The 23117-nt window shown below is 41.6% G+C and overlaps 1 protein-coding gene across 4 annotated transcripts in view; it reads right to left on the bottom strand.

The window, feature by feature from the left end:
• Positions 1 to 23117, bottom strand: part of RERE (arginine-glutamic acid dipeptide repeats) — a 439014-nt gene that overhangs the window by 254885 nt on the left and 161012 nt on the right. For 3 of the 4 annotated variants that reach the window (XM_077763852.1, XM_077763854.1, XM_077763855.1), the window contains exon 2: positions 4422 to 4890. In XM_077763852.1, coding sequence (XP_077619978.1) covers positions 4422 to 4746 — 325 coding nt within the window. In that variant the 5' untranslated portion in view covers positions 4747 to 4890. Of the gene's footprint in view, positions 1 to 4421; positions 4891 to 22524; positions 22565 to 23117 lie in introns of all 4 variants that reach the window. The other variant, XM_077763853.1, reaches the window with a different exon arrangement.

Here is a 23117-nt window from a genome sequence, read left to right as displayed (position 1 = left end):
TGTGGTAATCATTTTGCAATATACACATATACAAAACCACTATACTGTACATCCTGAACAATACTATATGTCAATTATATCTCAATAAAGCTGGGGGAGGGGAATTAGAAAATCATGGAAGGAAATTAATATGCCACCCACAGCAAACTTTAAAAATCGATATCCTATGCTAAAGAAGCCCATGAGGGAAATGTGGCTGCACACAGCTGTGTAATAAATCAATCTGTTATCGTGACGGCCATCCCGAAAATAAAGTGATGGTTGACAGACAACAAAGAAGTTAGATTAGATGTGGGGGCAATATATAATAGAGCCCTACGAGGCTTTTGTTTGGTTTTTATTTTATAACAAGTCTGGTAGATCATTCATTGGCAAATAAATGATTCAAGATAGACTTCCATAAGCATTATTCTAACCCTGACATTATTAATCAGTTAATAAACTTTTGAAAGGTTTTCAGGATCTTATTTATCCAAAAAATATTCGGTACACATAGTGGTATACTACATGCACACCACTGTCACAGGTGCCAGCAATTCAATGATAGGCAGAAAACAGATGTTTTTCCTTTATGGAGGAGGGAGATGGGTTTTAATCGCAAAATAACAGAAATAAAGAGAAAACTACTAGTTGTAAGCTGTAGAAGAAAAGATATATAATACTGTGACAGTGTTTATTAAGGAAATCTGGGTAACCTGGGAGAGGAAAGACAGTGACACTGAAATGGGAGCACTAAAAAAAGAAAAGGAAAGAAGGAAGTCTGTCTGTGAGCATGTATAGGGGAGGACTCACTAGCCTGAGGCAAAAAGCAAGTGCAAAGGGCCTGAGGCAGGAGGTAACATGGGCTTCAAGTAGCTTCAAGTCCATCATGCTGAGCTCCTAAGAACGAAACAAAAATAACTCCAGAGGTGAACAGCAAGGCCACAGAAGAGCTTGTTGTGACCATGCATAAAATTAAACTTTAGCTAGTGACAAATTCTAAATCATACCCATTTCTTTTTTTTTCCCCAAAAAAATCTCATTCTTCTCAGACCAAATAATCTGAATATAGATAGACCTGTCCCCCTAGGACAAGGAAGTACAGTTATAGTCTAGGCTTTTTTTTTTATACCCTCACTGTGGGGCTTGTTCTTATAATGGAAGCTATCTATATTTTACACTTAAGCAGAGTATTAAAACCAATTCACAAAACCAGAGAGCAAAAACACAAAAATGAATCGGTGTTTTATATTATATCCTAAAGAAACAAATAAGCATAGGGGCGCCTGGGTGGCTTAGTCGGTTAAGCGTCCGACTTTCGCTTAGGTCATGATCTCGCGGTTCATGGGTTCGAGCCCCGCGTCGGGCTCTGTGCTGACTGCCAGCTCAGAGCCTGGAGCCTGTTTCAGAGTCTGTGACTCCCTCTCTCTCTGACCCTCCCCTGCTCACGCTGTCTCTCTCTCTCACTCTCCTAGAAATAAAATATTTAAAAAAAAAAAAAGAAAAAAGAAAAGAAACAAATAAGCATAAAAGATCTAATCTGCACTGAAGAAATCCCTTACGACGTCCTATGGAGTCCCTACCTCAACACTCAAGATAGACCTAAGCATACAGAGTCTCTGTGACCGGGTGATGATACTGGTTTTCATCACTAACAAAAGATGTTATTGTAGTGCTTTGCACCAAGAAAGAAAAAGACCAGAAAGTAAGACAAAAGGAAGGGAAAAATCAAGTCCCATCTGGGAATCTAAACACAGCACCCTGCTTGTGATTCTTCGGTGCAGGCAAACCTAAAACTAGGCAGTGCTTAACAACCTTCCAGTGAGAAAGAAGCTATTTGTAGACAGCAACCAAGCCCTTTAGCTTCAAAAGCCTCTCCTAAAAAGGAATTAAAAAAAAAAAAAAAAAAAAAAAAACACACACACACACACAGAAAGGTCAAGGTCAGTCTCCTCAACAAAGAGCCAAACATCCACTGGACCAGGCAATGTGCAAACACCAGGCCACAACACGGTCGCGCTCCCGAGTGAGAGGGGCACCTCACACAAAGTGATTGGGCTCTCTGAGTGTAAGAGAAAACTTTCAAATCCCTTTAGGTTTTCATAGATTCTTTATGACATATTTATTAGCTTCCTGAGAAAGCATACCTTCTTCATGGTTCACAAAGGTCCTCAGATCCACTGAAACAATGCCTGCCTCCATAAATACACTCAGCTCAATTCCAAAACACTCTGAGAACTCAGTTTCGTAAATAAGCCCCAAGCGACTTTCCTTCACATCCTCTTCCCAACATCAAGCAGGAAGGATTTCTATTATCCTGTAGAAGGTGCAGGATGAAAGTGCAGTGGCTCTCAACCTAGTGTTCTTAACGCTGGCTTCTCTTAGGGAGATAACCAGCACAAACAGCAATCCCACAAATGGGGAAAAGAGCAGGTTTTGTGGGGGGTTTTTAAATGTTACAGAAGTTTCCTCAACTGCAGGACTTCTCAGGGTCATTAACAATGGATCTCTTAGGACAGGGATAGGATGTGCAGCGTTTCCCACGTGTACTTGACCACAAATATTTGCGGGAAGTATCGCCGCCAACACAGGAATAACATTCCACTGAGAAAGGCAGGCATTCAGTACTGCAAAAGGCAGTTGGTCTTTTGACAATGATCACATTACCACAGTGAATTGTTATGTATCATGAGAAAAGGATAACAAGAGATTTCCTTATTTCTTTTAATGTTTATTTATTTTGAGAGAGAGAGAGCACGTGTGCACAAGCAGAGGAGGAGCAGAGATAAAAGGAGGGATAAAAAGAATCCCAAGCAGGCTCCCTGCTGTCAGTGCAGAGCCCAGTGTGGGGCTTGAACTCACAAACCACGACATCAAGATCATGACTTGATCCAAAACCAAGAGTCAGATGCTTAACCGACTGAACCACCCAGGCGCCCCAGATCTTCCCTTGCTTTTAAGTTATGATACTATAATCTATATCTAAAGAAATTAACACATTCTGTTCCTTTCTCATGTTTTAGAACGGAATAGGCCCACAGCAAGTAATTCGAGGTAACTCTACAACGTGATATTCTTCAAGGGCTCAGAAATTCTTACTGTGCAATGTCTAAATCTGTAAAATCACAGACACGGACGGACAGTACAACCCACATGTGACCCGATCATGACTCGATCTCCACAGCACAACCCTAGCTTCTCTAAAACCTAATGCTCATAACTTTTATGTCACATAAATACCTTCTCAGTTAATCAACAACCAGTAAATTGTAGCTGTGACTACAAATGTATCTGAATAAGTTCTAATACTGATTTATCTTTTGAAATTCAAAAGAAAACGCCTACACAAGGAAAAATTCCAGTACTTTATGCAAAGTTCAGCAAAGAGACAGTACTCCTCAGGAAAACAACGGCACCAGGTTAACAACATAACATCATTTCTTTAGTCTCTCTTTCCTGGAAGAATAGCAAACCAGGAGTCTTCTTTTTTTTTTTTTTTTTTGGTGAGAGTGAGAGTGAGAGACAGACAGAATCTCAAGCAGGCTCCACACTCAGCACAAAGCCTGACATGGGGCTCAATCCCACAACCCTGGGATCACAACCTGAGCCAAAATCAAGTGTCAGACGCTCAACCAACTGAGGCGCCCAGGCGCCCTAATCCTAAACCCTCCACCATGAGGCTTTTAATCTCTTAATTCCATCATCTCATATGAAATTCATCTCAGTCCTCAGCATAATTCAAACAAAATGATTTTAGCTAGTGTTACTGACTTCTGGAAGAAAAGCACCTGAACACACACAACACATGTGAAAAAGTAAAGTCCTGCTGGCGTCCATATGCTCTCAAGCACTGGTTTCCCTGCATCGCATCTGAAAGCTAAGTCCATCTCTCTCTGAACAATACCATGAACTTCAACACCCTGAGTAAAGTCTAGGAAATTTTCCAGAAAACAAAGTTAGCTGTCTTTGTCTAGTATCAATGTCTAGAGATCCTAAAGCTCAATGCCTTGGAACAGGAGGTTAGGAGGAGAAATAAACTTTAGTTTAAAGGCCTTTACAAATATTTCTCGAGCTTCTGCTCACTCCTGTGGCCAGTATGAAACATCCTCTTCTAAGAATCTTAAAGTTTACTTGTCCCACCAGGAATTCACTTCCGCAGAGTCACCACTGCCTGTGTTTGAAGATAAAATGCCAGGAGGGAATGAAAAGATGGCGCGTACTGCATGGAGGGTGAAGGGACAGAGGCAGCAGGAGGGAACACCGAGGAAGAGCAGAAGCCAGTGGCCCCACCTGCCCAAAAGTGGGTCGGTGTGTTTCCCACCTTGAGTCTCTTCCCTCCCCTCCCCAACCCTCCCCTTTTCTGGGCTCGCCGCCGGCCCCACCATGGCCCCACCACTCGAAGAGGCGCGAGCGAATGCCCCGTGTGGCGCCGGTGTGCTCACCTCCTGGTCTGTAGACAACGTCATCCTCAGTGATGTAGGATGTTATCTCGCCGGTATCAGTCCTTTCATAGCGAGACTTTTTTTTCGGTGGTTTCTTTTTGTTCTTCTTCGTGGACTCCTCCGTGGTGGCGCTATTGTTGTCATTATCCTCATCTTCACTGTGATCACTCTCAGCATAATTTTTGGCTCCTCCTTCCAAGGTACAGCTCCTGCGTGGCCTTGAATTCTCACTCTCTCGCGCTTTGTCTCGTTTATCTCTCTCTCGGTCCCGATCTCGGTCCCGGTCCTTCTCTTTGTCTTTGTCTTTGTCTTTGTCAGCTGTCATGATTCGCCACGTGCCTTCTTCTGTCCTCTCACGGCTAGGCCTCCGTGAAAGGTAGACAGTAAGCCTGGGCTTCAGTCTTCTGAATTTCTCACTCAATTCCAGGGAAAATCCAACCACTCCAACTACCCCAACGCTTCAAAAACGCTAGGCAAGAAAAAAGAGAAAGAGAAACTGATATTACTTTAACACTTTCTCATAGCTCCTTCCTAGGTAACATTTTGTTAAATTAATCTCTTACTTGTGTTTTAGCCCTAAAAATTTCTCACCGGCCACAGGGAAAAGGTTAGGACAAATGACACAAAGTTTAAGTACGTGCAGTTTTTGGTCTCAGCTGGCATATGGTTTGGGATTTACTACCACACCAATAATGTAAATGTCTGAATGCTCAACAGTAAACCATACTTTCAGCACACAAACTGCTTTCTTCTTTTGAAAGAAAAAGTGAAGTGTACCCTAGTAGAAAACATATAATGGGTACAACTGTCCAAAAGGAGGGGCACCTGGGTGGCTCAATTGGTTAAGTGTCCAACTTTGGCTCAGGTCATGATCACACGGTTTATGGATTCAAGCCCCTGTTTCAGACTCTGGTCTCCCTCTTTCTCTCTGCCCCTCCCCCACTCATGTTCTGTCTCTGTCTCAAAAACAAATAAAACAAAAAAAATTTTTTTTAATTGTCCAAAAGGAGCATCATAACCCACAATATTAATTTAAAGAGGCAAGACTTATAAATAAAACTATTTCCACCTGAAAAAGCAATAATCTGGAAAGACTCGAAAAATGTCTCAGGAGGTCTCTCACAGGGTACTATCTCCGAGAGACTTTTTCTAGCCACGCTCCAAGTTTCCAGAGCTCCTCTCAAGATAAAAAGAAGTGCTGACTCAAATAAAAGTGACGACCTCAAAGCAAGATTCTTCTGCCTTCAATGTAACCTTTCCCATCTTCGACATCTACTGTTCTATTTATTTTCCATGAAAAATGTTATCTCAGAAGATACATGATCTCTGCCTTAACAAAACATAACAGCTTCCAAAAACAATCTTCCATCTTTAGGGAATATTAGGTGGTTTCTACATTCTTCCAAATTTCCACTGTTAATAATTTCCCTAATAAACTCCCCCCCTAGAGCTAAACCCAACAAGTAAAGTCTGAACTTCTTAAGACTTTACAATGAGAAGACAGAGTCCCAAATTCTGACTCAACACAACTTTTATAAAATTTTAATGGGCAGAGAGTGGACAACAGATGGACACAGACTGTTTTGTTTACAAGTCAGTTTTGGGACAGTCATAATCACTATCAATTTATCTTTTGCAGACCTGTATCATCTTCCCCAATATCTTCATTCATTCATTCATTCATTCAACAATCTGTACTAAACACTATCTATGTGCCAGGTGTTCGAAACTGAAGATACAATGAGGGAAAAACTCAAGAATCCTCGCCCTCGATGCTCCAAAGCCAAAAAAGCAAACTGATCATTAGAAGAACCATCTGTTCCTCATGTGACACAAGCCAGATAAGAAACAACATATGCAAACAAACAAAAGATTGGTCCTCTTCACTTAGACAACAACAAACAAATCAGCTTGTAATTACACGCCTTAGACACAGAAAATTCTCTTTGGTCACACCAAAACCATAAAAACTATCATATAGTCTCTCCAAAGCTCTTAGGTCAAATCTGACACCAGAAAAGACCTTTCCATAAGCACCTCAAATATCCTGAGGCATTCGAGAAAATAAATGTTCACAACCACTTACGGGAGACAGACCCATGAAGGAGCAAATAATGCTGACAACCTGAAAGAGTCAGAAGGGGAAGCATGTAGCACAGACCTAGAAGGCTTCCTTCTACACAGGAAATATGCTTCTAAATAGGATTTCCATTTTCTAAACATATTTTAAGAAAATGAAAAATTATCCTAGTGCCTGCAAAAGTTCTGCCCATATGAATCATCTGCTAAACAGACAGTAATATACTCCCAAGTCCCTGTAGGCCACTAGTGTTAGCAATTGAAAATACACAAAGAGACATATTACTTTCTGCACTGGGCTTAAGTTTAAAGCATGAAGAAGCCAATCATGCAAGAAAGAAAACTATCGGCCAACACCGTTGTTAAAACATGCTTCTATGACACTGAAAACATACCACGGTCTCCTGGGAATCCGAAAGAACAAGGGGCTTAGGCTGAAAAATCTTGCAGATGTATTTCAGGACAGACATCTGATGAATTTAAGAAAAAAATCATTCTCTCCAAGGTTAAGAAGATACCCAGAAAATGATGTAAAAATATTATTTCAGCACTCAAAAAGGAAAAAATACTAAGTCCAAATTATACATTTAACACCACTCCCTACAAAATCATATACTAGCTTCTATTTACAAAGAAATTTGAGTTGCTTCTGCCAAGAGTGAGCAAGAAAGAAAAGTTCAAGAAAAAATAGAGAAGGCATCCACAAAATGAAATCCGGTGTGTTGTATCCAACTTTCAGGTAACTAAGAACAGTGATAATCCAAAACAAAAGTCAATTACCATTTACTTTGGCTCTAAAATATAGAGTGCAGTGGGGATATTTTTTTCCTCTGCATTTCCCACACTAACCATAATTTTTCTGAGCCTCATCTCACAATGACCAACATACAACAATAATGTGACATTTAAGGAAAGGGACCCAGAGAGAAACCAGATGGCACCGAGAATGGTAGTTGTCACTTCAATTTGCTAGAAAAGATTTACCATTACAACAACAAGAGTTTTTGTTAACACTTGGTTCACAGCAGATTCCTGCCGTGATCTCACTCAATTCTTTCTCTCAACTCAGTGAAGTGAACCAGACAGAAGTCACCGTCCCCACTTTACAGACTACAGAAGGGAAACTGAGAAGAGATCATGTGCACGAAGCCATACAGCCAGTGATTCTTCCAAAGGGAAAGCAGTTCTAAAGGTAAACCCCATCTGACCTGATTACAACTACTGCTCAAGTTATAATCTGTGCTCCCAGGGACACCTGCTCTCCATAGGTGCTAACTTTTCCTACATGCACCCAGGCTGATAATTCACACAGACAGGTTTCGGAAACACACTCACTTTGCTCTTCCCTTCCAAAAAGGAAATCTGTCTCCACTAAGAAAGACAAAAGCGTTGAAAGTGTCTCTGTCAATCCACTGCCCAACCCACTTGAACAAAAAGCAGTATAAAAATAACTGTAACAAATTACAAAAGAGAGAAATCTAACCTAGAGCACATTCGGATTCACAACAATCCTCATTTATTCACGGAACAGGGGTCTACCAAATGCCCACTGTGCACTAGTTAGGGCTCAGCAGCAGGAGACCTTGAACAAACCTGCCTGCCCTCATGGCGTTTACGTTCTAGGGAGTGGGGAAAGAATCATATATACTCGAAAGAAAAAGATGTATACAGTACACGAAAAGATCTTAAATGGGGAACCCAAGGGGGACGGAGGGTATAGGAGGACTGCAATTTTAAATGGTGGTCAGGGAAGCCCTCAGGCCTTGCCCCTGAGCAAGATGTTTAGGGAAAATGCCCTAAGGGCACACAAAGGGAAATCATTCCAGCAGAGGGAAAGCAGGTGCAAATGTCCAGAGGCAGGAGTGAGCTGGGCACACTCAGGACATAGGAGGCTGCGGTGACATGAGAAAGAGGGAAAGCAGCTGGAGAGGAGAGGAGAGGAGGGGAGGGGAGGGGAGGGGGGTGCTGAATCCCGCCTTATAGGCCAGAGTAGGGAGTTTGCTGCCTTTACTCTTTACTCAAGTGCCAGGATGTGACATGCAGTGACTGGAATGACACTTCAGCCCCTGCAGGGATCTGAGCAACAGAGGAAGAAGACATGATCTGACTCCTGTTTAAGGACACTCCGGCCACTGAGAAAATTCCCGAAGGGATGCAGGTGTTGCAGCACGAAGACTGGTCAGGGAGGCGGCGAACTGCACCGAGCCAGGTAAGAGGTGAAGGTAGCTGGGGCGGACCAGCATGGCAGTGGCAGAGAGGGGGACAAGTCTTATTTTCTGTGTGGGACTGGGAGGTGAGGTGTGAGAGAAAGAAGTCAGGAACAACCCCAGGTTTTCTGGCATGAGCACCTGGATGAAACAAACTGACATTATACAAGTTTTGGGAGAAAGATTAGGAGCTCAGGTACGAACATACAAAGTTTGAGAAGCCTAGAAAAACCACATGATGATTTTTAGTAGGCAGAGGTCCAGGCTGGAGATAAAAATTTACTTTTTAATTTAGTTTTGAAAGCCATGAGATTGACTGATATCACCAACAAAGTGAATGTGAATAGTTTTTCTGATAAAAAATTTTTAAACCCACAAAAAACATGCATTGCTCGTGCCTGAGTGGAGAGGATATTCAAACCAGACTTACAACTCACATTTCCAAAAGCAGTACCCCTAGGACTCATGAAAAACATACATTCTTCTCACTAGGTTCCACATTTATCAGGTTGCGCTCCGTCATTTTATCTCAATTCCTAAATCTCGTCGGCTGGCCTCGCTGTGTCTTCAGCTAATCAGTCAAAGCCCTTCACGAGCCAGTGACACAGAAATGCTCTTTGTAACTGCAGGTCACTTCACCCTCCACACAAACATCGGCTGCCTCTTCAAAGTGAAGCCAACAACCAACCCACAAACCCCTCACACTACGGATCAGAACCAATTCAGATTAAAAAGCTAAAATGTCAGTCACTCTCAGGGCTCCAACCACATTTAAGAAAACCACTTCCTGATACTATTTAAGCAGTCCCAGAAGGTTAGGCTGAGCACCGAACCAGACTGAGGAGCCAACACCCAAGTTCTTGGCAGTGCCATGTGCTATACTGCTTTGGGCAAATCACTCTACCTCTCTGAATCAGTTTCACTGCTGTAAAACAGGGACAACAGCTAACTACTCCACGGAGCTGCTGTAAGAATTAAGTTAATTAAGCATACCATATGGAAATGCACTTACAGATTGTAAAGCACTCTACAAATCTAAACTCTCAGTAGTAGATAATCCCCAATAGCACATCACACCATGCAAGATATAAATGGAGCCAAACACCATCCGTACCCTCAAGAACTTATTTTCTCTTGCAGGGAAGAAGGGGTTATACTGCACAATTAAGAACCAAATCGTGTAAAATTGACGACAAATAACAAAAATTCAAACAGATCCTCTCTGGGATCATGTCAAACTCGCTTATCCATGAAAACTTGCCTCTCCCTCCTGACTTTTCATTCCCTGAATTCTAATCATCTCACTTAACTGAAGCCAGATTCCGCAGGACACCTGACTTGCTAAATGCAGCTAGTGAAATACAACTAATTCTTCCTCATTGAACCAGAGCAAGAAATACTTCTATTTGTCAAATGCCCAACCACACACCAGGCATTTTGCTCAGCTCTCAGGGTCTACCAATCACATTCCGAATCTCTAATTTATCCGTTGCTCCAGCTGAAATGGAGCAAGCCATCATCTCTCACAGCGATTAATATAACTGCCTTCTAACGGGTCTCTGTTACTAAAATTCTGTTTGTTTTTGCTTTCCTTCCGATTCACCCTACAGTGGACCCAGCCAGTGTGTCTGACACCGCACCACCTTTTTAAAACAACTTTATAGAAATGTAATTTGCACACCACCACAATTCATCCTTTAAAGTGCAATTCACTATCCATCACTTCTTTCCAAGGTCTACAGGGCCCCTCCGGTCCTGACTGCCTCCCCACTTGTCCAGCTCCATCTCCACCTCTCCTGTAAGCTCCAGCTACCGCAAAACACTTCTTTCCATCTCAGGACCCATGTGCTTAGAATAATCATCCCCTCCCCTCGGTCTGCCTACCCTCAGCTCAAATTCAGGCCCTCAGGCACTTCTGCTGCCCAACTCCAGGAAGACTCCCAGACAGACCAGAGTCCCCACTCCCACTATTCCCCATCCTGCCTATAAAAGGATCCTCACGGATACCACTACTGTCATCCATTGTTTTTGTAGTTTTTAAAAAATTTTTAATGTTTATTTTTTATTTTTGAGAGAGAGTCAGAGTGCAAGCGGGAGAGGCAGAGAGGGAAGACGACACAGCATCCAAAGCCAGCTCTAGGCTCTGAGCTGTCAGCGCGGAGCCCGATGCAGGGCTTGAACCCACAAACCGTGAGATCACCACCTGAGCCGAAGTCGGACGCTTAACTGACTGACCCACCCAGGTGCCCCATGTCATCCATTGTTAACCTGTGTCCATTCTCCACTACCTGACAAGGACCATGCCTATCACATGTTCACTGAAACTACTCCCACTAAAGCAATCTCCTCTCTGTTATCAAATCCACTGGAGAGCTGTCCACCTCATTATCATCTGACCACACACCTGCCTTCTGGAAAGGCTCTCTGCCTTTGGCTTACCCAGCAGGGTCCTCTCCTGGGCCTGCCTACCTGACCCTCCGCCTCCTGCCGGGCCAGCCAGTGCAGGAGTTCTATACGGCCCTGTGCGGGGCCCCTTTCTCATCCCCGACATCCATCCTAGGCACTCTCATACATCTCCATCAGTCCACACACATCACATACACACAGGCGATCCACAAATGTGTCTACCAAGTCTCGGCAGAGTGAAGACTGTCCACCTGAAGTCTCCTACTGGAGGTCTCAAAGGTATCCCCAAGCATGTCCAAACTAAAGACAGCCCCAAATGAGCCCCTCTTCTAGACGGTCTCTCCTGGTGACTATTCCCCTGCCCATCCTTGTTATACAAGTTAGACACCTTGGCAGCATCTTTACCCCCCACCTTCCACCCTGGCATCAACAAATCCTATCACTGTTCCCTCAAGCTTCTCTCGAGCTCCTCTACTTCAGGACACCTCTGACACCACAACCTCAGTTAAAGTTACTAGGACAGAGGCACCTGGGTGGCTCCATCGGTAGGGCATTTGATCTCAGCTCAGGTCATGATCTCACAGTCTGTGGGTTGGAGCCCTGGGTTGGGCTCTGTGCTGACAGCTCAGAGCCTGGAGCCTGCTTCAGATTCTGTGTCTCCCTCTCTCTCTCTGCCCCTCCCCTACTCACAGTCTGTCTCTCTCTCAAAAAATAAACATTTCTTTTTAATTAAAAAAAAAGCTACTAAGACACTTTTTCTGTACTACTTCAACTGGCTTCTCTTCAAATCCATTCCTAGGAACCCTTACATTTCTCCTTCTACACTTCAGCCAGGCTGTACCTTTCACAAGGTAATGTGGTTATGTCAATCCACACCTTAAGAAAGGTCACTCAAAGACTTCTCTCTTCTGTTAGCTAAAAGCCCAAATCCTAACCATGATCTACAAGACCTTTTTTTTTTCTTTTTTTAAAGTAATTTCTACCCCAACGTGGGGCTTGAACTCACAACCCCCAGATCAGATCAAGAGTGACATGTTCAACTGACTGAGCCAGCCAGGAGCTCCAAGGCCCTCACCTTTTTATGTGAGCCTCTCACACCACTCTAGCACTCTAGTCCCATCACACCCCCTTCCCTCGGTTCTCTGGACACAGCACAGCCCCTCCTACCTGCACGGAGTACTTTGCTCTTGTTCTCCTTTTGGTCTGTGATGCTCTTCTCCTTTCTGGGCCTAGCTATCGCCTACTCCTCCTTCAGGTCACAGCTCAACAACTTCCTTGAGATGTCATTTCTTGTCCAAAATGACTAGGTTAAATCCATTTAGAGCACTTTCCACAACTGTAATTTTACATTTATTTATGCAATTTGATTAACATCTGTCTAAAATCTAGAAGTTCCATGAGAGGCTGACCCTTAACTGTCCTCTGCTGTATTCTCAGATCCTAACTCTGCCTGATATATAAAGATGAGCAATGAATTACTTCTTCCTGCCCTCCCTCTTACACATGAGCTACATAAATCAAGAAAGCAATATGGTAAGACTGTTATTTGGAAAAGAAAGATTTCATGAGCAAACAACTAAGGTGACTGCTTGAGCTGGCTCATAAACCATGAGTAGGATAAGGAAGAGCAAAAAGAAAGAAAGAGAAAGCATTCCAGGTACAAAGAAGTTCAGAAACAAGAGTGTTGGGTTGGGTGCCTCAGTCACAGTTGAGTATCTGACTCTTGATTTCAGCTCAGGTCATGATATCAGGGTCATGGGATCAAGCCCCATGTCAGGCTGCAAGCTGAGCATGGAGCATGCATGAGATCCTCTCTCTCTCTCTCAAATTAATAAACAAACAAACACGAAGAGTGTTGTATTAAATCACTGCCCTTGATGGTAGCTACAGGGAGAAAAAAAAAAAAAAAGTAGGGAATAAGCTTAAGTAGAGAGGGGGAAATACTTAATGGAAGCCCCTAAAATAATGAAGCAGATCACACTTACTGAGCACTTAATATTCACTAAGCATCTTACATGTTAATTCACTCACTCTTCACTAAATTAATAATTATTCAAGAAAAAAACAGGTCATCTGATCAACCTAACTCCATTCAGTAGGTACTACGGTTATGTACATTTTCCCAAAGCAAAAGCAAGCACAGAGAGGCTGAGGAAGCTGACTGAAATCACACAACTAAGTGTTAGATCTAGAATATGAACCCAGGCCACAGACTCCAGAGCCTATACTCTTAACCACAAAGGCCATATTGCCTTAAATTACCTGTCCTTAAAAGCCAAGTTATCCAAAACAGTAGGCTAAGCAAACAGGGTGTCACTGTAGGCTCTTGAGATGAATACAGCATTTTGGGAATGTCCACCTTGTCCAACTGGAGACATTTTCCATTGAGAGTTGTTAGTCCCATCCATACAAGCTTGCTTTCAAATTCACTCTCTCTGAAAGCCTACCCAGATCAGGAACCAAAGCACCTCAAGAATCTCTGCCTTTGTCATTTCTGCATTTAGCATCCTCCTATAGGAGCAAAATGAGATGATCCAAACATGGAAGACCTAAGAAAACTACCCAGTCTGAGGTCCCTGCCTCCAAGAGAAGCAGCTGTAGCCAGAGTGCACCAGAACACCAAAGAGGCAAGCTACAGCTGGGGTCGTGCTTTCAAAGGGAAACCAATCTTCTTTTCCTGTTCCTTTTCATATTAATATCCTGGGAGAGAAAATGTAAGGACTTTTGCTATGGAAAGGGAAATGTCACTCTAACACTTATCCTCACTGGATAAGAAATAAGGTATTCTCATAAACGGCAGCTTGTTGCAGAGAATACCTCAAAAATGCCAGAAAATCACCAATGAACCTGCAAGGTAACACTGAAAATAGGGAGTCAGCAGATCTGTGAACCCAGGCAGAGGTAAGGGTGTGTTTTATCTGAAACTGATGTGGTACTAAAAGCAGTTCTTCTGTGTCAAAATAAACAGGTCATGAAATTCCTCCACCTGACAAACCTAACCATGTAAGCAAGTGGCTGGCTATCCACGCCCCTCCAAGAATTCTCTCCACTTGGGGTTAATGAATATTTAAACTCCATCAATCCTGGGTTCATACCCTCATCCCTAGAACACATGTCTTATTGAAAGAATCTAAACAACGGAGATGGGACACACCAGCCAAATTCAGAGAGGGATCTTTGTGGCATCAAAACAGAAGGAAGCGCAGAATGAATGCCCCTTATTCAAAAGTCGATGTAATGCTTAGAGTAACACTTCCTCCCTCAGAAACTTGAGGGAAAAATTGAAGGAGTGAAGACTAGTGGACTGTGACAAACATATTAATTTCTTCGCCCCCCCCCCCCAAAAAAAACATGATAACAAAACACAGGACCTACAAAAGGTCTGGAAAACACCTAGAACAGCAAAACTTGAGATTACAATTAGCAACTCTATTAAAATTAAATAATATATAATCTTTTTGAGGTAGGAATAAGGAATTCCCAAAGATGAGGTGTCTAAGGAGGTTTCCATAAGCAAACAAGAAAACAACCAATCAACCAATCACCCTTTTCTTTAAAGAACACACAAACTCATTCAATATAAGCAATGGTTTTCCAGTACAGTTAAATATGAAATTCTGCCAAATACACACAGAATTTTTTTACCTTGCGCACTACCTACAGTTGCGTCTCTGCTGCTCAGTGGGTTAGGGAAAATTCGCCGGGCAGTCTAAGCCAGGCTTGCTCAACTGTGGCCTGATACACATTTGCGGTCAGATCACTCTTTGTGGTGGAGAAGCTGTCTGCTGTCCTGTGCACCAGCCCTGGTCTCTAACCCTGGTAGATTCTAATAGCACAACCCACTGCTCCAGTCAGGAAAACAAAAAAGAACTCCAAATATTGGCATAGATCATCTGGGAAGCAAAGCTGCTTACAGATGAGAACCACTGCTTTAAAGAAGGAAAATTATTTGTCTATCACAGAGATTTCAAGGGGTTAAACATCTGTGTTGCTTTATTCGTAATTATGCTTGACTAACATGCAATCCATAAAGCTAACACAATTACAAAAACTGTAAGATGGCATGTTCTTTGTTCTCTGAAATAAGCTAGACTAATTCAAAGCACTGCCTGAAACAGTAATTACACACACAGGTGTCTGAAACTGAATTAGGAAAACAGAAGTAACATATCCTGAAAATCTTGATGTTTCCTGTCAAGCTCTGAAGGTTGTTAAGAGTAATATTACTCATTGGTGACTTGCCAGATCATGGAGCCAAGTGGATGCTTCTGTTACCATACAACTGAAGAGAAAACCTGATGTCCATAATGCCAAGTACAAGGGAAACCAGATGCCTATGAATCCAAGTCCCTGATGTGAAAGGGGACAGAATTCCTAAACTCACTTACCCAAAGCAAGGCCATAAATAGAAAACCAAGCAGACAGATAACTAAAATATGGTATATCCATACAATAGAACATTATTCAGCAATTACAAGACGTGAAATACTGATACATATTACAACAGGGATAAAACCTGGAAAACATTATGATACATAGAAAAAAGCCAATCACACAGACCACATATCAAACGACTCCATTTACATTAAATGTCCTGAAAAGGCAAATCCACAGAGAAAGCAGGTTAACGGTTGCTGAGGAAGAGGAGCGGGGAATGACTGTTATGGTTGCAGGATTTCTTTTAGGGGAGATAAAAAATGTTCTAGAATTGAGTGTGGTGATAGTTACACCTATCTGTGATATATTAAAGCCACTGAATTGTATACTTTAAATGGGTAAATTATACGTGAATTATATTTCAATAAAGCTGTTAAAACATACAAACAGCAATGTTACAAACTAATGAGAAAAAGTTCAAAGCTTTACTGCAGCTAAGAAAAAAGATACATCTGGCTAAAATAAGGATGAGCTATTACTCTGTAACTGAATAAAAACACCTCTTAAATCTGTAAAAGCATAGCTAATGAACACATCGAAGAAGTTTTATCTCCTGTAATGCTAAGAATGAAAGACAGCCTTCTTTGGACCACAATAATCTTTTCTTTATTTATTAACTTTTTTAAGATTATTTATTTTTGAGAAAGAGAGAGAAAGCACAAGTCAGGGAGGGGCGGAGGGAAAGGAAAGAAGAGAGAAAAGAATCCCAAGCAGATTATCGTAGAGCCCAAGGAGGGGCTTGAACACACAACTGTGAGACCATGAAAGGAGCGGAAATCAAGGGTCAGATGTTTAACCAAAGGAACCACCAGGCGGCCCTGGACCACAATCATCTTTACCATGCAGTGATATGTGCTCAGGCTTACACCTGCGCATAACAGAGGCAGGTAAGTTGGAAGGGTTGCTCTCAATCTGCAGAGCTCCAAGATTCAAAGTAATTCACAACCATGGCACATAAGCTCTCAGCATCTGATGAAAGGTAATGACAAGGTGAAATTTATAGTTAATACAATTACACTTCACACATATATGAAAAACCAAAAGCATTCATAATGCACTTCTAATCCATGGGTTCAAATTATATCAAGGGAAAAAGAGAAACATAAAACTCACTGGAGCAATCCTTCTAAAAACACTTAGAATGTGAGTCAGGAAAAGGAGGGCTGACTAAAAGCAGAAGTCTAATCAAAACTCAATTTGCCATTTTCTAAGTCTGAGCTATTCTAACTGGGTGTGATTGTCTCCAGGTTGACCAAATGTATTAGCCTGCCATCTTTGTTAGCCTGAGGTCATTCAGAGAAAAGCAGAAGAACCACCAGAACTACTCAGTCCCAGACGCCAGCACCCAGGGAGTGAGCAGGGAGCTCGGGGAGCCCCAGGGCCTGGAGCACAATGCTTACATGCTGCAGCTGCTGTAACCCTGACCATCAAATAAACACAAAGTCCAGAGCAGAGTCTTGGCTGACTATTCCACTAATTCAGCAAATATTTACTGAGTACCCACTGACTGCCAGGACTGCCCCAGTCCCTACAGATACATGTGCGAGAAGAACACACACAGTCTCTAACCTCGGGGAGCTGAAAGGACATGAGGGAAAGAGCAGACAATAAACAGAGAAGAGCAGTGTATCACCTGGTGGTAAGTGCTACAGAGAAACACAAAGCTGGGCAAAGGGGAGGAGAGGCTGTTCATTTATTTATGGTAATTACTGATAAAGGTCATCTGACCTAAAGAACATAAGTGAGCAAGCTGTGTGGTTGTCTGGAAGAAAGCACTCCAGTCAGAAAGAAAAGTACAAAGGCCCAAAGCAGAAGCAGGCCCCAACAGCAGCAAAAGGCCAAGGGGGCTGAAACAGTGAAAGCAAGAAGGAAGCCAGAGATGAAGAGAAAGCTGAGGGTATTTACTGAAATAAGAGAAAAAAACCAGTTGCACAGAAAAAGAACTGAGTGACATTCTAACAGACACCCTCTGGCTGCTGTAGAGCTAGGAAACTACTGATTTAGGCAAGGTAGCACCATGCGAGTACTGGGAGAAGTCAGGTTGTACATAGGTTGTTCAAGGAGAGCCATCAGAATCTGTTGTCACACTGAACAAAGTATGTAGTATGGGACAAAGAGGGGGCCCAGATATGGGACTGAACCACTGACAAGCAGAGCTGTCTGTCATACACTAATATGGGGAAGAGAGGGAAAATGGGGAATTCTGTTTGGAACAGTTAAATCTGAGATGCCTAGAAGATCTCTTTAGAGTTGAGAGATTAGAAACCTCTGGGCTAGAGGTAAAAATCTAGGAGTCTTCGCCATACAGGCAGTTCCAACAACCATGAGATTGGGCTGTTGAAACCAACAGCTGAGGATGAAATATTCAAGGTGGCAAGAAAACAGCTTGCAGCAAATATGATATTACAGACAAGTCAAATAAATTTGTGAATGACCAGTGAAGCTACAGTGACCAGACAGTGGAAAGACTATATCAGGACCATGTTCTGAAAATCCTGAAATAAAAACAATGCACTAGTTTATTCACAGGGAAGCCCAATGCATATGTAACAGGTGTCTACAGAAAAATTTCAGATTAATATTACCAAAAGCTGCATTTTTTTTTAACTATTTGTTTATTTTTGAGAAAGAGAGACAGAGTGTGAGCAGGGGAGAGGCCGAGAGAGGGGGAGACACAGAATCTGAGGCAGGCTCTCTGAGTCTGGGCTGTTAGCACAGAGCCCAAAGTGGAGCTCAAACCCAAAGACCCTGAGATCATGACCTGAACCGAAGTCAAATGCTTAACCAGCTGAGCCACCCAGGCGGCCCCCAAAAGCTGCATTTAATAAAATCTAGGCTGCTACAGTCTTGTTGGTTTCCACTCTAGGAAGACGTATTAGATGGGAACACTCCCCTACCCCGTTTCAAAGGGAAATGCACCTACTGTCCAAAAAAAGACCAAGGGGTGAGATACACTATTTGAAAGATCCTCACCTTACAAATTAATAAAAGAGAATGACTGGATTTAAAAAAATAACTTTGTTAATAAGTAACATTTCTGAGTCCCTAAATGAACATTGTAAGGTCCACATGAAAAGAGAGAAAGAAAATATGAGGCTTAATAGGCTCATCAGTGGTGTTTACTTGATGTCATAATTTGAATCCTAAAGAACTGGTGAGTCAAAGAAGATGGGGGAAGGTGTATTGTTTTTAAATACTTAATATGAAAGGTTTAACTGGATTCAAAAATCTATGTGCATTATTAAGAAAATTATGATTATATTAATCAATTAAAGAAACAAAAGAATGCAATCAAATTTAAAAGATAATCATAGGGGAACCTGTAGCCAACTTAGGCTCAGGTCATGGTCTCATGGTTTACGGGTTCAAGCCCCGCATCAGGCTCTGCACTGACAGCTCAGAGCCTGGAACCTGCTTCAGATTCTATGTCTTCCTCTCTCTCTGCCCCTCTCCTGCTTGTACTCTCTTGCACTCTCTCTCTCAAACATAAATAAAAACTTTAAGATGAATGAATGAATGAATGAATGAATTACTTAAAGAAAGATAATTATACTCTAGAAATAGAATTTTAAAAGATCAAACTATTAAATTCTGGCTAACGACAAGAAAGATGTTTCCAGTAACTAGAGAAAATGCAATATTCTTCTATTTGCCACCTCCTTCTTGATGAACAAATTCTTTCATTAATGGTGACCATCAAGAATTTGAAAATATGTTCATAAGAAAGTCTTCATCAGAAACGGACGAGGTCTTTTTACGCCTAGAATCCGATATAAAAATGTATGGTTCACAGAAGCAAGCTCAAATTTTCCAACAGAACTTTGGTAGAACCTTTATTTGGTATTTTACGCAAATTCAGTGTTTACTATCTTCCCCTACTGTTACTTCCTGTCTTACAGTTGAGAATTCATAATGAACTTTTCACAAAGTCCCACATAAGCACTCCCAAGTATTGCCAGTTTACGCAGTATGCTCTACAAATATCATCTTTTACCTATGTGAACAATGGGAGGAACATGAACTCCGGGTAATCTGAACACAGTGCACACATGTTCTACATCTGACTGTTTTAGATTCCGTGGACTTGTTGGTGCCAAATGACTGATTACATTAACATCCAGAGTAAGAATAACCATAAAAAGAGGGGAAGGGTCACTGCCCAGTAAGAGAGTCTAGATTTCAAAATAAGCATTCTTACATTTAATTATCTAGCCGCCATCATTCATCAGCAATGACGATAGCACTGCTAACTGTTTCTCAGCACTAAAGTCTCTCCATGACCAAAAAGGGCACCCAAGATGCCAAGAGCAGTTAAGGGATATACATATGACGCATACAGAAAAAAAAACCAAAAAGCACAAGAGTCAAATCTGTGAATACTAAGAGCCAAATGGAACCTGAAAATGAAGAAAGTACAATCAGAAAGAAGGAAACAGTGGAAGGAAGCAGGGGACAGCACAGACCTACAGACTGTCACCTGAGGTTCCACTGCAGGTATCAGCAGTAGTAACCTCTCAGGCTAATTCAGATAAACCACACGTGCCTTCAGGCTCCATCACGGTTTTCAAAGAGTCCCTTTGCAAAATAAAAATGGCTTAAGAATATACCAGCGCCTTTCTATTAGATGTTTACCAAAAAATCTTAAATACCATTATCTCAGGGTCAAATACTAATTCTGTCTACAAAAACAACAACAAANTATACCAGCGCCTTTCTATTAGATGTTTACCAAAAAATCTTAAATACCATTATCTCAGGGTCAAATACTAATTCTGTCTACAAAAAACAACAACAAAACACACACACACACACACACACACTTGAATGTGTGTAATCAGCAGTATGTAGAAGAGAACTCATAAGGAAGACAAGGCATTTTTTATTTTCACCCTCCTCTTAATGAGAAGAACAGATACACATTCAAGAATAGTTCCTATTATTATATAGTAGGTTAATTTATTTATTACAACAAACTTTAGAGGATGATATAATAGCCCCACATAACCTATGATATACCCTAGTCCTGCTCAGCTTGTAACATATTCTCTAATAAAAAAAAAAAAAAAAAATCATTTACCTCTTGGACCAGGTCCACCTGGGAATGAAAAGAGAACGCCATCAAGTCTGTGTTAGGGTTTTCCAATATAAATGTGGCACCTCTCTAAAACAAGTGTCTGCCAAGATCTTGGAAAGAAGGTCATTACTGAAAAACCCATTAATTTGCAACAAAAGACTCCAAAAGATAAGTATCAAAATGAGAAAAAGCAAATATCATGTTTCTGTAAAGAATGGAGTGGGAAAGCTTAATGCTATCAGTAATTTATATTACAACATACACAAATTAAATCTACTGCATTACAATTTAAAATGCAAATTTTATTAAATATTATGTGCAAAACTGCAGCTTTTTCCAGAGGACTCATCCTCATCTTGACATTTATAAATTATTAATGCAGCCCTGTAACCACCACTGGATTGGTTAGAAAAACTTCTGATTTACAGACCTGAACATTATCATCAGANGGGGTTGCCTATGTCTTCAGAACTTTTCCAACAAAATTTTTTTTAATATGAAAAAGCAAGTGAAAGGATCACACCTATGAACAGTAACTGTGAGAAGGAGGCAGGACTGAAGGAGGCAGACACTGCATTTCTTCCAGAAGCAAGTACATCTGCTAACAAGACTTCTATTGGTCATGTGTTGGCAAACTTAATACCACACAGGTAGTCTTTTCTAAGCTTTCATCTCATAGACTTTTTTTTTTTAATGTTTTTTTTATTTTATTTCTAGGAGAGAGAGAGAGAGAGAGAGAGAGAGACAGCGTGAACAGGGGAGGGTCAGAGAGAGAGGGAGTCACAGACTGAAACAGGCTCCAGGCCCCGAGCTGGCAGTCAGCACAGAGCCCGACGCGGGGCTCGAACCCACGAACCGTGAGATCATGACCTAAGCAAAAGTCGGACGCTCAACCAACTAAGCCACCCAGGCGCCCCTCATCTCATAGACTCTTAAGCAAAGACAGTAGAGCAATTGCCAGATTAAATGAGGTCTGTATCCCAACTGTTCAAAGTCAAGTTCCCTTGACAAATTTCCTCAATTTTGTTGTCAAGGAAAAATTAAACCTACAAGCAAAATACTCCTTCCATAATCCACTACCACAAAACTATCAGAAGCTCAGTCTATTGCCCAACATAAACGTATATTGAAGCGCCCTAGCCACTAGTGACCTTTAAGAACACCACCTGGAAAGTGCAAGCAAGCAATATTCACCAGGAGAGAACATAAATCCCAAATGCAACTGACACATGCAAGCTGGAAGACTGAAATGTAAATGGAGCATGAGGTTACAACAGCATTCTCCAAAGAAATCCTCTTTCTCACTTCGGAAAACAGAAGAATTTCTTCTCAAACCCTTTCAATGGAAAAACTGCCACTTCCAATTACAGTCAATTTGATCAAATCTATGAGACCTGAGGGAAATGCACAGGATCCCTTTCTTTACTCTCCTCCCTGCTTCATCTTGCAACTTGCAAATTGACTAACAACATGACTAACTACCTGGAGACATGTGTGCCATTTTCAGCAACTGGTAATTTACAGTTTTATTTGTTTTTAAACAGCTGGATGTGATGTGTGTTGCTTCTTCCCTATAGATCTGCCCCTTTTGATATTTTTTTAAACAAATGATATGATATGAACAAAGTAAGAAGCATTTTTAGACTCTTACAGAATTTTAGAACTGTGTAGAAAAGGCAGTAATAGTAAAAGGCAGCTCCTCTCAGCAATGAAAGACCCAGAGAAGTCCCCACTACCAGGGAAGAAATTTGTAAGCATCCTGGGAGCCTCATTACCACACACTAAGCCAATCCTACTCTCTACCAAAAATCCAACAGGGTACATGTTTGTTGGCGACACTATTAGCCTTTCTAATCAGTTTTAGGCTTGGTAATCTACCAAATGGAATCAAAAGACAAACCGGAGATGATGTCAGGGCTTCTATCTCTAGTTCCCGTAACCTGTGGGGAGAGGAAGATGATACGTGTAACTGAATGGAGAAGAGATTTTAGTTTTGAAAAGCACTGAGTTTCAGCTGCCTATTACATAGTCATCCAGGCTTAGGTATCTACTGGGGAGCTAGAAATAAAGTCTCAGCCCCAAATGCTCAGGAGGACCAAGGCAAAGTATGGACTTGGGAGTCTTCATCATACAGCAAATACTAAAATACAAAGAACCCAAAGACTTTAATATGTACACATACTAAATGAGATGGTCCAGAAAGAGCATTAAATGAAGACTATAGGGCTAAACATAGATACCACAAGCATTTCCCAAACCAAATTCCTAAAGAAAATAAAAACCCGGATGCCCTGACAGGCAGCCCAAAACCAACAACCATCACAATTAAACCTTCTGTTTAAAGTAAGTATGGGACACACCACTTGTACTCACAAAGTTTACACCACATATTGTCATATTAAGGGGTCGAAGAAGCCTATAGGTAAGAAAACTGTGCAAAAAATTAGTTATCAACAAAATCAAACACCCAGAGGATGTTGTCCAGTGTAATTC

The sequence above is a fragment of the Crocuta crocuta genome, unplaced genomic scaffold (genome assembly GCF_008692635.1).
Source record: "Crocuta crocuta isolate KB4526 unplaced genomic scaffold, BGI_CrCroc_1.0 scaffold13, whole genome shotgun sequence".
Taxonomy (NCBI): Eukaryota; Metazoa; Chordata; class Mammalia; order Carnivora; family Hyaenidae; genus Crocuta; species Crocuta crocuta.
Note: the sequence above shows the minus strand (reverse complement) of the source record. Positions and strands in the feature narration are given on the sequence as shown.